Source organism: Lissotriton vulgaris, chromosome 9 (assembly GCF_964263255.1).
Source record: "Lissotriton vulgaris chromosome 9, aLisVul1.2, whole genome shotgun sequence".
Classification (NCBI taxonomy): Eukaryota; Metazoa; Chordata; class Amphibia; order Caudata; family Salamandridae; genus Lissotriton; species Lissotriton vulgaris.
Genome location: NC_141697.1, coordinates 348,650,406 through 348,667,189, shown reverse-complemented (window position 1 = coordinate 348,667,189; position 16,784 = coordinate 348,650,406). Strand labels below are relative to the sequence as shown.

Genomic DNA, 16,784 nt, shown 5'->3' with positions numbered 1-16,784 from the left:
AGAGTGGAAACAGTTGGTGATTTTGCCCCCCCCTTGCAAGCCTCTGACGTAAATATTAAAGAGTTCCAATGTAACATTGTTCTTTGGGTCCTTAATAGTCAGTCTCATAAGGCCCGGTGAAATATTTAGACGATGGACAGTCTTGCAGTTAAGTGCAGCTTTGATCCAGATTATCAGCCCGCCAGACGGACGGCCACGCCCAGAGGAAATGGCTGGAACGTGGAAACAACAAAAACCTGGCTTACACAAAGGCTCTAGACTCCATGTTTCTTGGAATATGCACAGGTCATAGGCATCAATAAAAGTATTCCAGTCTGGTAGGGATAGTTTTTTCTGCAAGCCCGCTATATCCACAAAACAATTTTAAGGTTCCTAGGTGAGTCATTGGATGAGTACAGTACATTACTAGTGGGGATGGGGATTAAATCGTTATCAGACATGGCCCCCTGTCTAATTGGGGCTATAGTAGGTAATACCATGGCTGGGGATTGACAAGGCCTGAGGGGACTGATGCAACTGGAACTCGATGGAACAATTGGAGTCAAGGGTACCATTGATTTGGCTTGGAGTCAATCCACAGACTCCAAACCACTAAACAGGTTGTAACAGAAGGTTTGGTTAGGGGATGGTAAGGGTTCACACCGGCCCACATTAGTCAAACTCCTCCCCTTCCTCTGAATTAATGACCAACCGTCACGCATGGGTGGGGTGTACGGGGGATAAAAGTAGGCCAAAGGTAGGGATACTATGGAAGGACCACAGCTGGATTGTCTCCAGTTGCAGATATGCCCTACTGTCCTAGGATCTTTAAAATTAACTAGGATACAGTCCCCCCTAATGTGCTTGAATGAGTGGCCCACCCAAGAGACCCTAATCACCATAAGTATTTTACTGAAGATGGATGGTGGTAAAGGTCTATGTTTATTTAGCCAGTCTATCACCTTGTTTCTTAGGGTCGAGAAGGATTCTTGCTCGTCCTTTCTTAGAACCGGGACCCCAGCCAAAACTACCAGGTATGGATTTGCTTCTGGTGGCAGGTCGATGTTAATCCCCCCTACATCATCAGACCCCTTGGAAGCCCCAGCCCCGTCTTTCAAATGTACTAGAGTACTACGGCTGGGTGATGCAATTGGGCCTGATGCAGGAGCATTCACTGGGGGAACTATTGTAACCTGCTTCACTAGACTCTGGTCTGAAGAAGTTGTTGTGACAACTGCATTCCCCCCTGATAGCATAGCCTTTGGGGGAGAAGCAGCTTTGACAGTGGCCACCTTGACCATGCTATCAACGATTCCCAGCGACAAGGACTCGATTTTACTAAGTTTTTGTTCTATACTGGATAACCTGTCATCTATCAGATCCTTCCTGACTGGCAGGTCTCAGACCCTTAGCCTGGGCACCTTCAGGGCTCCTAGGGAGCACTCGCTCTGCGGGGTCCCCCAGGGTTCTTCTTTGTCCCCTCTTCTCTTCAATCTTTATCTTCGCCCCCTTCTTTTTTCTTTGAGGCAGTGGGACGTTACCGTGTTTAATTACGCGGACGACCTGCAACTCATCTTTTCTCTCAATTCCCCCTCTGCTATCCCCAACTTTCTGGCAGTCATGTCCCACATTCTCCAGTGGATGGGCCACAACCAGTTAAAGTTGAACCCCGGTAAGACGGAGCTCCTCCTTCCCGGTAGGAGCGCCACCTTCTGGGGGCCTCAATTCTGGCCGGCGGAACTGGGCCCCTCTCCCATTCCCGTGGCTTCGGTGAAGAGCCTGGGGGTCACTATTGACTCCGCTCTATCCCTAGGGCCGCAGGTGGGGACCGTGGTCTCGTCCTGTATCTACCAACTGCGCAGGATCAGGAAAGTGGCATACCTCCTTACACCTGATGCCCTCCTGCAGGTTATCATGGCCCTCGTCCTCTCCCGCCTAGATTTTTCCAACGCGATCTATCACGGTCTGCCTAAAACATCGATGGCTAGACTGCAAGTGGTCCAAAATCAGGCGGCGAGACTGGCCTTAGGGATTCCGAAGTGGCAATCCGCCAGGCCCCTCCTTGTCAAACTCCACTGGCTCCCTGTCATCTCAAGGGCAGCCTTCAAGATCGGCTGCCTCATCTTCAAGTCACTAGCTGGCCCCTGTCCCGTCTTCGTGAAATCCCTCATCAGACCCTACTGCCCATCCCGCAACTTGAGATCCTCTCACCTCCATTTCTTGACTGTCCCTTCTTACAAGCTCTGCAGATCTGGAGGCCGGAGATTTGCATACCTGGCCCCCAAGCTCTGGAACTCTTTCCCCCTTTCTCTTAAAACTTCTAACTCTTTGACCCTTTTTCGTAAGTCTCTAAAAACTTGGCTTTTCCCCCAATCTGGTTAGTCTTTCTGTCCCCTCTACTTCCAACCAGCGCCAGGAAACCCATGGTGTCAGTGCGCTTTACAAGCACCCCTTACAATACAATACAATACAATACAGGGCGAAGAAGGAGATTAAATAAATCGCCTATTTTGGCCAGTAGGGAGTCCTCCATTGCCATCCCACTCTCTAGGCCGCTAACTCCACCCGCGATCTGTGATACCACCCCCAGAGGAGCCTCATTGGATGAGTGTACAATCGCCTGTGTGGACTCGGGCGTCTGCCCCTTTTCATCCATTAGGGTTCTCTTACGTTTAGGTTGTTTCTCTTTTTTCCCTTTTGATGTAAAGGCCAGCCCCTGCTTGATCTTAGGGATAGCCCCTTGCCGTCTTTCCCGGAGTTGCCTGGTACATAACTCCCTAGGTGGGCTAGATTCGCCTATGGCCTTGGGGGAAGGTAACAGGAGCAGATCGGATGCCGTGGACTGATTCCCTAAAGAGGAGTTGTCCAAGTCACACTCTGCCAGACCATTCGACAACGATTCTGGAATAACAGATACGCCAATGTTAGACAAAAGGGCATGGTGGTCAGGTGAGCGTGCATTAGCAATGTGTCCCATAGATGATCTCCTAGCGAGTTCCAAATCCTGAGAGACCCGCCTCTCCATCAGGGAGATACTCTGGTCTAATGCAGTGTTACCCTTAATTAAACATTTGTCCATGGATCCAATTAAGGTTGTGTTTGACGCTTTAGGATTGCCACCCTTCTGAGCCATAGCAGTAATAACTAAGAGAAGATAAAAGTTAATGACTTACAGTTGAGACCACGGGGATTGCAATGAAAGGGGGTGGCCCGTCCCGTCCTTCAATGTTCTTGAACGGGCTTAAACGGGCCCGCCCTTGGCCCGGGCTTCGCCCGGCGCCCGCGCGCGTGCGCTTGTGTAGATGTGGCTAAGTAGGGAGTAGTAGTGGGCGTGGTGGGAAGAGGACCCAGGTGCAGCCGGTATCTCTGATGCTTGGCTACCTGGTCCTCGCAGTCCCGCGGTGGAGTAGAGGCAGGCTCCCAATCGGCCTGATTTCAGTAAAGTTGAGGCAAGCAGCATTTCCCAGTGAGCAGGGCAAAACGAAACACAAAGCACAGTCCTTAGCCTTGAGCGGCACCTTCCAAGAAGTGCTTCAGGTCCTGCAACAGGCAGGGCTACTATCAAGGCCAGTAAGTACAAGATAGGGTAGGAATCTGTGGTGCACTTGGGCCCCCAAGTCGGTGGAGGAAAGGTTCAGCCTCTTCAGCATATTATCCAAACCTTTATACCTTGGGAGCCTCCCGAGACCCTAACTGAGGTGAGAACATTCTTGGGCTTCACTGGGTATTACAGGAGATTTGGGGAGGGATATGGCACTATTGCTGCTTTCGTAGCTGAGCTGACTATAAAAAGCAGCCCAAAATGTTTATCTGCGCAGAGGTGTGCTGGAAGGCTTTGATACCCCGAAGGAGGCCATGTGCACAGCACCAGTGCTTAAGACATCTGACTTCTCCAAGGAATTGCTAGTGCAGACAGATGCCATAGAGCATGGCACTTGGGCTGTCTTGTCACAGCTAACCGATGAGGGCTTCGGCCAACCTGTAGTATTCAGCAGCAGGCGGCTACTTCCCAGGGAACAGAGGTCGAGTGCAATTGAGAGAAAAGCATTTGCAGTGGTTTAGGCACTGAAGAAGTTGAGACCATACCTTTTTGAGAAACAATTCAATGTTCAGATAGCCCACAAACCCATCAGATGCAGGGTGATAACCCAAAAGTATTGAGGAGGTCTATCTCTCTACAGGGAATGGACTTTACGGTAGAACATTGCCCCTAGGACTGAACACCCCAATGCTAATGCTCTTTACAGGTTTTTCTGCCTTAGTGAAGAGAACTCCCATGAGGGTTGGTAGTTCTTCCTGCCTTCTGCTGGGGAAGACACATGTTTGAAAATATATTTTTTCTGTGGTATTCCCCATATTGTTGCCTGCCTTTACTGAACCCATTTCTGTAGGACTCTGCCCACTCCTACTTAAAGTAAAGTACTTGTGGTCTCCCTTTTAAACATGGCGAAACTGGGATATACCGAATTGTCACATTTAATTTACTTATAAGTCCCTAGTATATGGTACGACATGTACCCAGGACCGGTAAATTAAATATCGTGTTGCAGCCCTCATTGTGCCTGCCGCCCACTAAAGTAGCACTGCAAAACAGATCTTCAGTCCTGCCACTGTAGCAGCAGTGAGCAGTTTTAAACTGCTATTTTGATCTAGTCAAAGCAACCTTTCCATGCCTAAACCTTACTTTTTTTCTACTTATAAGTCACCCCCCAGGGTGGGCCCTAAATGCCCAAAGAGTAGGTTGCCTTGTATTTAAAATGTAGGAAGAGTATAGTTGATGTTTTACATGTCCGGCAGTGAAAATCCTCCAAAGTAATTTTTCACAGTCGCAGGGATAGCTCTCCCAGAGGAAAATAGTTAGCCTTTAACAACTTATAGTGCTTTATTGCTGTTTCGGAGCAGCTAGACGAATGATTTAAGGGCTCTTTTTAAAAGTAATTTAAAATCCAACTTAATTATCAAGTTAGAGTTTGTAGTCTATTATCGCATTTTGGAAATTACACTTTTAGAAAGGTGATATTTTCTTGCCTAAGCCAAAAGGGGCCTTTCTTCCAGTGACTGCTGATGGCTCCCATGTGGTGAAATGTGGATTGTTTCCAGATAGTGAACAAAGGGCTTAGGTGTCGGGAGGTGTATCTCTTACTTGAGCAGGATGGGCTGGGGGATCTGTCAAATCTTTATCTGAGCTACAAAGGAGGCCTATCCTGACACTGGCAGATGTAGCTCAAACCAAAACCTGCCTCACTTTTGTCTCGCTAGTCAGCTTGGCTTGAAAGCCAGTGCAAGGGGGAGCTGCTTCAGAACTGGTTTGGAGGGACCACAAGGGGGTGTTTGTCCATTAACATAACAACAACTCTGGGTGAGCCCAGGGATCACTGACCGGGGAAAGAATGTTTTTTCCAGGTTGAATTTAGGTAGAGAGGACCCGTGTGGGATAGTTTACAATAAAACACACACAAGGTGCTGCAAGAGTGGGCAGGGTCACCCCACTGAACCTCTATCCCATTGATTAGGGAGTGGCTAGTTTACTCCACCCGCAGGCTGGCACTCAGCATAAATGTGGGATCCCCAGTACCCTAGTGCTAGAACACTTCTGGGGAGAGTCACCTGGGGGACTACTCTGCTGTGTGAAGAACCCAAAGGAAGACTGAATCTGCTTGCCTTGAGCCCAGGACCTCAGAAGTGGCTCCAAGGGTGAGATGGCTGACCAAGGGCGCAAGGCATGGCTCACAGATGGGAGGGTGGGTGCAGATGTTATGGTGGTGCCTTGAGGGGGTGTCACAGATGGTGTTGCAGGGGTGTCACGGGGAACGGATTTCAAAAATGTAAAAAAACTTACCTCAAGGACGGGTCCTGTGTCTTCTATGCTCCTGCTCTCCTGAGTCCACTTCAAGGAACAGGAAGCAGGCTCCCTCTCCTAAGTTAATCACAACGCTGCAATGCAGCGTTATAAATGGTCTGAGCGCCATGACACAGTGCTCAGCCAGGGTCTGTAGAGGTGGACATGTTCTCCATGCAGGCTGTAATGCAACCTTCATGGAGAACAGGGAAGTGCACATGACTGCTTTGGGCAGCCTGAGAGGGCAGACCAAACAGTCATTGCGCACTTGATTGGGCAAACCACTCAGTCCCTGCCCTGCTCCGTGAGTAGAGCAGCCCTATACACCCACCCACGCGCAAAGGAAACATAACATGATAATAACTGAAAGTTATTATCATGTTATGTTTCCCCCTCTTGTACTGCTTGAAAGTAATGGGGTGACAATTTGGCTGACCTGTTTCAACTACAGGCAAATAACTAGCTTCCTGAGGACTCTCTCCCTGTCACAGCCACTGCCTGGCTAACCAGTTCCAACTGAACCTTCCCTAGACCTTGCTGCTGGCCTCTTTTGAAGGAAGTCTCAACCACAAGTTGGTGGCCACCAGCTCCTGGACCCTTGACTGGAGGTAGGGTGTACTCCTCCTGTCCACGGTGCAAAAAATGGGACTTAGAAACTTTTTGGCAACTCTCTGCCTAGAGAATTGAGAGAGAACGCTATTGCCATCAAAGCTGCAGCTGTCAACGCTAAATTTCTGGTCAGCCTCAGCTTGCTTGTTTGCCCCACTTAAGGAGCTCTGACTTCCGAAAAAGTTTCTAGGCTCTAACATAGAGGGATTCATCGGGACCCATCTGAGCACCATCACATCAATGTCAAGGCCTTCCTAGGTGCAGACTTCCCCCGCTCATAGTTTTCCCACCTTTATCGACAACCTCATTGGTAACGTGGCCTCCAGCAAACTGATGTTGGCGGTCCTGCTTCATGTCCAGCATGCAGCTTGCCCCTTTGATGACTCGCCAACGACCGCTGTTTGCCCTTTAAAGTTTCTAAATCTGAAGGTAAACTTTCCACCAAGACCAACCTGCTCCCTGCATCCGACTTGCGATCCACCGTGGTCGGCCTTAACTTTTGACTTTGACTCACTCTAGTGCAACTACATAACCGCGTGGACACTTTGTGGTTTTTGTCACTATATTTAATTCAAACTTTAAGAATTCATATTTCCTTATTGCTTATTGAATTGTTTTGATCTTTTTGTATTATTTCATTTATTAAATTTACTCTATTTTTCTAAATCGGTTTTGGAATTATTTCCTGGTGTTGTGTTTTCACTATATAACTGTTGGAGTACTGCATAAAAACTTTACAAATTGCCTCTAAGTTAAACCCTGTTTTCTAAGTGCCAAGCTACCAGAAAGTTAAGCACAGATTGTTCAGTGGCTTTACTTGTTACTGGTTCACCCTGACAAGTATTGTGATTATTTTTGAGGTGGGTTTTCACCTCCATCAGCTTGCAATCCATTTTCTTACATTTACATTCACATTGTCTGCCACAAGCTGCCAGCACCACAGGGCCTTTTCACTCCCCACATTCCACAGTACCTTCATAGCCCTCCCACTATGGCACAACACAGGGAACACACAAAGGCTAAACAGCCTCCTTAATGAAAACCACTTTGTGGTCATACAGTGTGTCCTCCACAGCAGCATCAATGCATTACACATTTATTTACAACAAACATGTGAAACTGAGGCCTAGTGGTCTGCAAACTGAAGAAAACATCTCAGAGGGAAACTGAGTCAAACAGGTTTTTGGGATCGGGAACCAAGGTTTCTTTGTCTAGGGGCACTTAGCAGAAAAGCACACTCACCAAAGAAAGACTTTGTAACTGTTATTCATTTCTTTATTTGGGTGTTTTAGTAGCAAAACAAAAAACGGCTGGTAACAGTGTTCCTCACATATAACTAGAAAGAGATGAGTGAAACCCTTACAATGAACTAATAACAATGAATTATAGAAGGGGAGTGGAGAGGGAGTAGGAAAGGAAAGAAGGAACAAGAAAACACATTTGAAATCAATAGATCTTTGGTCAGTGAAGGAGGTGATATGAGGTGAAATGAGTGTGGAGAAAGTTAGGTATCTGCACTACTGTCACTACTGTGAATGAAAGGCCACAGAACTCAGTGGCGGCTGGTTGGGAATGGTAGAAGTGGAGGGTATGAAAAGAAAGAAAATGTACCTTATCGTCGCCAATCACCAGCTGTCGCCGCCTTTTCTCGCAGAATTCCCTGACCAATCACATCGCTGCTAAGGCAGCGTTGTGACTGGTCTGAGTGCACTGGTTCGGTCCTCAGATGGGGACTGGGAGGCTGGCCATGTTCTCCACCCAGGCTGTTATGCAGCCTAGGTGGAGAACATGCAAGGTGCGCAAGATGGTTTAGCCGGCCCGAGACGGCTGGCCAAACCGTCATGCGCACTTAAGTGCAGCAGGAACCACTCCTCATCCCCCCTCCCAGGCAAGCCAAGCCCCACCCCAATCTGGCTTGTTCCAACGAGTAAATTATAATAATGTACCATTTTTAACATTATGTTATCATTTTCTTCTTCTTTTTGTTCTTAGTGGGGCGACTCTTCTACGCCTTAGAGGAGGAGCCGCCCCTGACATTACTTAGACGTGGGGGTGGTCATGCTGAAAGCGAGGTAGGTAATTTGCACAACAATTGTAGACAATAAGACAGACACAACTTGGCCTTTTAGTTGACTGTAGCACTGTATTTATCGTCCCACTTGGAATGAATGAAGAACTAAAGTTTCTATTCTCATCCTGTTCCCTGCTGTTGATCGCATTACCTGATGACAGCTTCGACTGCACACACAAGTTCCTCGGCCCCACACTCCCGCGTATTTATTGGGGGAGGCGACGTCTGGTAAAGGTGAGTCTCTGCCGCTGCTGTTGCTGCTGCTCCCACTGCTCCCACCTCGTTGCTGTGGTGGTAGGAGTGGCATCTTTTACAGTACCGTACCGGCCGGTTTCCATGGCGATCACAGCATTCGGATGAGAAGCATGTTACAACTGCTCTCCTCACATGCGAGCTGCAGTTCTGTAGGCAAGCATACAGCATTTGTAATTAAACATATACTCTCTGAACTCTACACCCAAGGATTATATTCTTGCATCTTAGGCAGGTTTGGTTGTTTACACTATTAAACACACCACATTGTCTTAAAACATGTAAAGCATATCTTAGCCTTTGTCAAAGGTGTGCCCACTTCACCTGTGTTTTCAGTTTCTGAATGTTATTCTTTCTTCCAGCTTATTATTCAACGAGATGTGTGTGTTTGTCCCATGCTTACATTTCCTTCACACTTTAGCTGACCACCGATGTCAAATGCTCCAGAGACTTTCTTTGCTGCCCCTCCTCTCACCTACCACGCATCTCAGTTACCCATACACTTGCATTGATTGTCTCCCTCATTCTTCCACAGATCATTGCAAACAATATCCACACGCGCCTACAGATTTGCATTGCCACCCCTCCACATACCCATTGACTCACATTGCCACTTATGATGGATATCAATTTTCTCCTGGAAAATTACCTCCCTTCTTTTCCCACGTGGATAACAATTTCCCCATAGACTTACATCACTCACAACACTTCTCCCACTGATCCCAGTTTTCAACGTGCCTTTGGAGACAGAGAACCTATTCCTTCTAGTCACTAACAAATAATTTACATTTTGTCAAATGACTCACTGCATTATGTTTCATAAAGCTGAAATGAGTGAACAAGTAAACAGATGAATAACTATGAGACAGAGTGTGAGGTGAAGTGAGCAAGCATGCTTTCAAATACATTTTGATAAAAGGAGTAGGCATATTCTAAATGGAATATAAACAAAATTTGTAAAAGAAAAAAAATATATATATATAAGAACTGGATAAGCTAAGTAGCTTTAACCCCTTCCCTGCGCCGCGAATTCCGCCGCGGCGCGGGGGTTTAGGGGGTGGGCGTGGCGTTCCAGTACTTATGACGGCTCCACACCGTCATGAGTTCATGAGTGACTCATGACAGTGTGGAGCATTCATGACCCCACCCATTCAATAATTCGCCCACACAGGCGGGAAATTAGTGCCGCGTGGGCGGAGCGGCAGTGGCATGATGGCTCCCCGCCATCATAAGTACACGCCGCTCGTGACTCATGACGGCGTGGAACCATCATGAGCACCCATAGGATTAATATTGATTTTCTTAATCCATAGCAAAACAACCATTATCCCACAAGGGAAATAATATCTGGGGAATAGGGGGTACTTAAGGGTAAAAAGTGTAAAATATGGTGTAGTTCCAGAAATGGCCACAGGGTGGCACCAAGAGTACTTAAAATAACCTTTCAGGTTTTAGCTGTATCTAAAGAATTTTATGTCACGACAAGTGGCTAGCATTATGCATAAAACATTTATTTGCGATGTCCAAGCAGCACCTGTAAATATTCTCAAGTAGAACACTAACAACCAAACAATAGAACAGAACTCTACAGTCCAATAAAAGCCTCCTGTCAGCCATCATCTTTCTCTTTTGTTTCCTGCTTCTGGGCAGATAAGTATGTGTTCTTATTTGTGTTTTACAATTTATGAATTACATTTTAGGATATGTATTATTATTGTTCTGTTTTTCTATGCATGAATCTAATATATGGATTTATTGCTGTAGATATTTTGTTTTAGGACGTTATTAAAACTATTTTTAGAAATGTTTTGGCTAGTGGTGCCTAACTAAGTTTATACCATTTTAGGACTGTTTTTTTAACCCCTTCGCTGTGGCGGCTATTCCGCCGCAGCGCTAAAGGGGCGGGGCGGCCGCGCGGCGGCCGCATGCTGGTGACAGAACCGCTCCGTCACCAGCCACGGTTGAGCTATGCTGATGACGGAGCGGTTCCGTCATGACCCGCCCCGCTCTTTAGAACGCCCGCGCAGGCGCGAAATCAGCGCCGCGCAGGCGCGGCGGCTGGGCCATGACGGAACCGCTCCGTCATCAGCACGGCGCACCCGCAGCTGATGACGGAGCGGTTCCGTCATCAGCATGCAAAGGGTTAAGTGATCACAATGGTAGTTTAAAGTAATCCCTTTTATTAGCAGATCATTGGGGCTTGGAGGTCTCGAGGAGAGCGGTGGTTGAAGGGTGCATCTCGCACTTGTGGCCTATTTCCGGGCTGTTTCAGGGCTATTTCACCCGATCTGGCTTCTGTGTAGTCTTACTGCGGGTCTATCTTTGTTGAGGGCACGGACCACTTTTCAGCCTGTTTCTAAAGAAAATTGGGCGTATTGCTCACTTGGAGGGGTTCGGAATTGAGTTTTCTTGCGCGCGGAGTATGGAAAGCCAGATTACCAGAATGGAATAAATAATAAAATCGAAGTTTCAATTTTTGGAAAAGAGCATTTACCCGATATATTTATTTAGGAATTAAGTTTAAAGTACATATAATCTTGTTTAAAGGGAAGGTAAACATTTGGATCAGTTTATGAAGGAAAAGTAACAGAGTGCTGTTTTAATACAATTTTTGAAGAGTATTTAGTAGTTTTTGGTAAAGAGTGATTAGATTTGTGAAGATTAGAGATTTTATTGGTCATTATAGTACTTTTTGCTCAGAGAACAGTTATTTTGTTTTTTGTTTAAATAGATTTTAAGTTAAGTTTGCTAATATTGGTTTACTAAGTTAGTTTAAACATGACTAAGCAAGTAGATGGTAGGTCTAGTCAGCGAGTCAGTGTGAAGGGGTTAATAACAGGAGTTGAGCGAGTTGGTACAAGAGTCCGTGAGGAAAGCATTGAAAGAGAGAAGAGGAAGGCCCATTGAGGAGGAGTATTTTTCTATATCAGAAGGAGAGGACAGAGTCTTTAGAGGTCCAGGGCAAAAATGCTATAGAAAAAGGAAAAATGTGGTAGATTCACAAGAAGAGAGAAGAGTCCCAAGTAGCTTACATAGATTTGGGGTCAGAAGCAACGTTAAAAATGGGCAGGATAACCCGGGTATGATGAGGATGTAGATGAGTACATCTTGGATTTGGATTACAAGGATTCCTGGATGAGGAATTTAAAGGAAGAGAAGCAAATAAGAGATCTATTTGGACCCTCTAGGGCAAGGTTTTTTTTATTGGATTGGTGGCCACTAGCTCATGTGAAAAGTTTTATTAAGAAAAGGATTAGGAAGCCATTAGAGAAAGAGGAACACAGTCTTATGAGAGCGGAATGTTCTCATCCTGTCAATGGTGAGAAGGAGACTCTAACTCCTAATCTGGACCCTGAACAGATTACGTACCTTTAGAAATTGGGACGGGAACTTCGCAAAGGTTTGGAAAGCTTCCTTAAGCAAACTCGCAAAGGTTTGGAACGCTTCCTTAAGCAATGTGAGGATTAATTGCTGGATGCATTAGGTCCTCTGGCTAGAATGTCTGATAAGGTGGAGGAGGCATGTGTTATGGGAACTGACTTGGATATACATTTGCTTAGAGGCTGGTGCCAGTGAGCAATTTGCTTTCAGCAATGTTAATGCTGGGTTGATTTCTGAGCATCAGAAGGCTGTACTCCTTTGAATAACTCCAAAGTTTGGTGAGTTAGCCAAAAAGGAGCCGAGTGAGGAGGAAAAAGGGTTACTCTTTGGAGAAGGAATGGTCAAGGAACTGGAAAAGTATGTTCAGACCTTCACGGCTCTAGATAAGTTGCATTATTCAACATGTACATTTTTTTTCAGGAACAAGTAATTTATATGGCAGGGTTGGGGGGAGAGTGCGACCTCTCTGCCAAAGTTTGTATAAGTCCCAATATGCAGGGAGAGAGAAGTATAAAGAGTCCAAGGACCGTACAGTGGGGGATTTTACCATCAACAAGGAAGATCATCCAGAGCTAGAACATCAAGGGGTAGAGGGTAGTCTTCTACCTCGGAAACAGGTGAGTATGAACAGTATTCTGGAATTATACACCTAAAGTTGGGTGGGAGGTTGAGACTCCATGTGAAGTGTTGGAAACAGGTCACATATGATGTGTGGGTTTTAGACACAGTTACAGGATATCTTTTAGAGTTCAGTTCAAGTCCACTGCAAGCTCAAGAACCAAGAAAGCTTTGCTTCAGCGAACAGTTACAGGAAGTAGATTCTATTTTGGAAAAGCGTGTAATAAAGAAAATTAACAATGAGGAGGTAGGATTTGTAAGCACACTATTTGTCATGGGGAAAAGGACTAAGGATGGCGTTCAGTAATAAATGTAAGAACATTTACATTTGTCATGACTTACAGACACTTCAAAATGGAGGAGATTCCTCTTCTCAGAGATGTGCTGTAGAAAAAGATTGGTTAATTAAGAAGGATCTAAGGGATGCCTATTTTATCATTCCGATTGCCAAGCAAAGTCAGTGGTGTTTACAGTTCGGAAGGAAGGACAGTTATTTCAATTTTTGTGCCTTCGGCTTGGTTTGTCCTCAGCTCCTTGGTGCTTTACAAAGGTTATGATGGCTGTTGTAGGTTTTTTGAGAAAGGGAAGAGTTTGTCTGATAATTTATCTAGATGACATTTTGTAAATGAATAAGCATTTGTCTGTTTTGATGACTCAGATGTGCTTGCTAAAGGAACTTTTAGAGTCCCTGGGGTTTGTAGTTAATCTGGAAAAGTCGATTTTGAAACACATTAGAGTCTAGAGTTTCTGGGTTTTGTTGTGTTTACCGTCAAGGGGCAGCTTTTGTTGCCAGAAACGAAATTTATGAAGATAAGAAAGGAGGTCAGGATGGTTCTGAGAGATACAGCCAGGATGATAGGCATTTTATCATCTTCAATTCATGCAGTGATCCCAGGTCCACTACATTACAGGGTCTTACAACGTCTGAAAACTTTGGAGTGTTCCCAAATGTCTATGGTATGGGAACATGGTAAGGATTTCAAAGGAGGCATGGAAGGTGAATAGAGACTTTAGAAACTTGGAATGGACAAGATATTTTTGCAATGCACCAGGTTTTGTTTTAGAGACAAATGTAAGCTAATTGGGATAGGGAGCCATGTGTTCGACCCAGGAGATGGGTGGTGTATGGAGTTTGATAGAACTGAAATATCATAGAAATTGTTTGGAAAAGGCAGAAATGTTTGTGTTGCAACGTTTCAGATCTCAGTTCCAGGGAAAATCAGTTTTGTTAAAGATGGACAATATGACAACAATTACCTATATTAACAGACTAGGGGGCAGCAGGTCAAAGAGGATGGCAGATTTAGCAAAGGAGATGTGGGAGCATACGATTAGGTTGAAGGCCAAGTATTTACCTGATAAAGAGAACTAGATAGCAGATTGGAATTCCAGGAATCTAACAGATTTCAGAAATTGAAATTAGGTTATTTCATGAGGATACGGGAGTGCTCGGGAACCTTGCAGGTAGATCTGTTTGCCTCCAGGTTGACACATCAGTTGGAGAATTATTTCATTTGGAGACCAGATCTGGGAGCTCTGGCAGTAGAGGCATTTACCCAGAATTGGTCGTTAGAGAGTGGTTATTCATTACATCCTTTTGCAATAATACAGAGAGTGTTGGTTCAAGTGAGGAAGCAGAGATATCAGTTGGCATTGGTACTTTTATTCAAGAGGGGGCAGAGAGAAGCAGGATAGGGTCTTCTCACCTTCAAAATATAATCTTATGTAATCAAGGAGGGAGTGAACCTTACCAGTCTATAGACCAGAGTCTCGAAGAAATTGTCTCGGATACCCCAACCGCATTGTCACGTCCAACAGTGTATGTTATCTCCGTTGGGGTGATGTAGTGGATAGTGTCATTGGATCTCTTCACTTTAGCATTTGGTTCTCCAATTGAATCGAACCTCCACCAGGTTAGAGATTGTCTGGTTGTATACCAATAGTGGGACTTGGAAACGAGTCTAGAATGAGTTAGAATAGAAGTCATGCGATGGATCAGTTATTGATTTCTTATGTGAAACCATATTGTGGTGTCACGGCTGCTATGATTGCAATGTGAGTGAAGTCAGTAAAGAAAGAGGCTGGTGTGAATTTAGCACAGTTTGAACCTCATTCTATTAGAGGGGCGATTGTTAGCAAGGCATATATGTTTGGAGGTAGATTGGAAGAAATTTTGAAGGTGGCTGATTGCAGTAATGCTGAGAACATGTTTCAAACAAAGTGTTACAAAACGTTGAACATGCACAATGCTGGCCTCCTGTCTTGCCATAAATGGAGATTCTCAGAGTGTTACTGCATAGAGAATCGTTATGTTATTATTATTATTATTATTATTATTGCATTTCTTATATAGCGCCAGAATCGACCCCCGAAGGGGTATCTCCGCGCTTGCCTTGGGAACCCGTCCTGGTTTTTCCCTGTGAGATAGCCCCTACAGGGCATCCCCAAGGTGAAAGCCAGGCATCCCGCCGCGGGGGGCCGTTGTGGAGATTAAGCAAGCTTAATGCCCAGAGTTGCATAGTGTGAACCCATGATTAGGTCAGGCACCGAAGCGAGAATTATCGAGTCCGTGGACATTTGAGCTCAACACCCTGCCGCGTCGGGAATCGAACCCTGGTCCCGGGTCTGACCTCTGCTTCAGGGTCTGCCTGCTCTAACCAGTGAGCCACGCTTAAAGACATGGAAGCTAGCATTATAAGGTGTGGAGGGATAGCAATATGTTATTCTAATTATAAGTTGTTTAAGGATTTTATGCTATTAAGTAGTGTTTGGTATTGGTTTTAAGGATATATGTTTCTAAAGATGAGGATGTATCAGTGATGTTTTTGTTAAGTTTTTCTTATAGAAAATTAAGGTTCAAGTTCGGATTAAAGGGTAAAGAAGAAGACTTGATGGAAAGCATCAGAAGAAAAGAGAAGGAAGATGGCTAACAGTAGGCTTTTATAGGACTGTAGAGTTATATTCTATCATTTGGTTGTTAGTGTTCTATTTGGGAATATTTAAAGAGGCTGCTTGGAGATGGCGAATAAAGGTTTAGTGCCTAATGCTAGCCTCCTTGTCTTTTTTAAAATCACAATTCTCTATGCAGTAAACCTCTGAGAATCAAAATTCTAGCTTAAGAATGCTCTGGAAGAATAACCCTCAAGATGGTGTCCCTGAACATGGAAGGCCTCACCCAGGCCTCTTTTTACACGATTGCACTTGCACCAGGAGCCCTGGATGCATGGAGCAGATGGAGATACTGACTGTGCCCCGTCTACTGTCTATACCAGAGCTTTCCAAACTCTGTGTAGTGACACAGTACTGTGTCGCCTGACATGGGTGAGTGTGTTGCGAGATGACGCTGGTACTGCGCATTTCAAGGTCTGTTTCAGTTTCTTAAGGAACTTGCCGTTCATCTTCTCCAAGCCGGTTTTATTAATGTATTCATGCTTTTATACAGCACCAGTTAGGCCCAAGGAAAATAGGAGAGCTTTTCAATTAAAATGCGGTACAATTGGAAAAGGCAGTTCTTACGCCAGACGTACACAGAGAAAGGAGAGGAAGACAGTGAGGCAAGCGTGTGCGGGCGGCACATGCGCAGTCCGGTCCGCAGAGGCGCCTCTGCTACCCATTCCCTGAAGGAGTGTTAGCCCGGAGGCAAGGAGGAACAGCGGGGAGCACAATCCGGTGACCGCCGAGCTCGGCGGTCTGTGTGAACCCCGTGGCACAGAGACGCCTGGGCGCTACCGCCACAATGAGAATCAAGCCACACCCCGGCTGGCCTGACTGACCTGCTGCAGGGCTACTCCATGGAGGTGCTGCGCCAGTGGGCGCCGGACCTGGTGGAGTTCTCTGTACTTCAGCTGCTGGATGGCAGCCGTGAATGCACAAAACTAACTGCACCTTCAAGCAGTAAAAAAAAATATCATAAGCATCACTTCATTACATGATGATGCTCTATAAACAAATGAAAAGTGAAGAAGGTGAAGGTAAATGGGGTAGGTACTAGTAGAATAGATTTTTTATGCTTTTTTTATGGGTTTGTTTGAGCTG

The 16,784-nt window shown here is 45.6% G+C and overlaps 1 protein-coding gene across 1 annotated transcript in view; it reads right to left on the bottom strand.

Moving 5' to 3' along the window:
- UNC79 (unc-79 subunit of NALCN channel complex) overlaps window positions 1–16,784 on the bottom strand; it is a 644,685-nt gene that overhangs the window by 444,053 nt on the left and 183,848 nt on the right. The window contains exon 12 of the mRNA XM_086937713.1: window positions 8,650–8,900. Within this exon, the coding sequence (XP_086793839.1) occupies window positions 8,650–8,900 (251 nt within the window). The remainder of the gene's footprint in view (window positions 1–8,649; window positions 8,901–16,784) is intronic.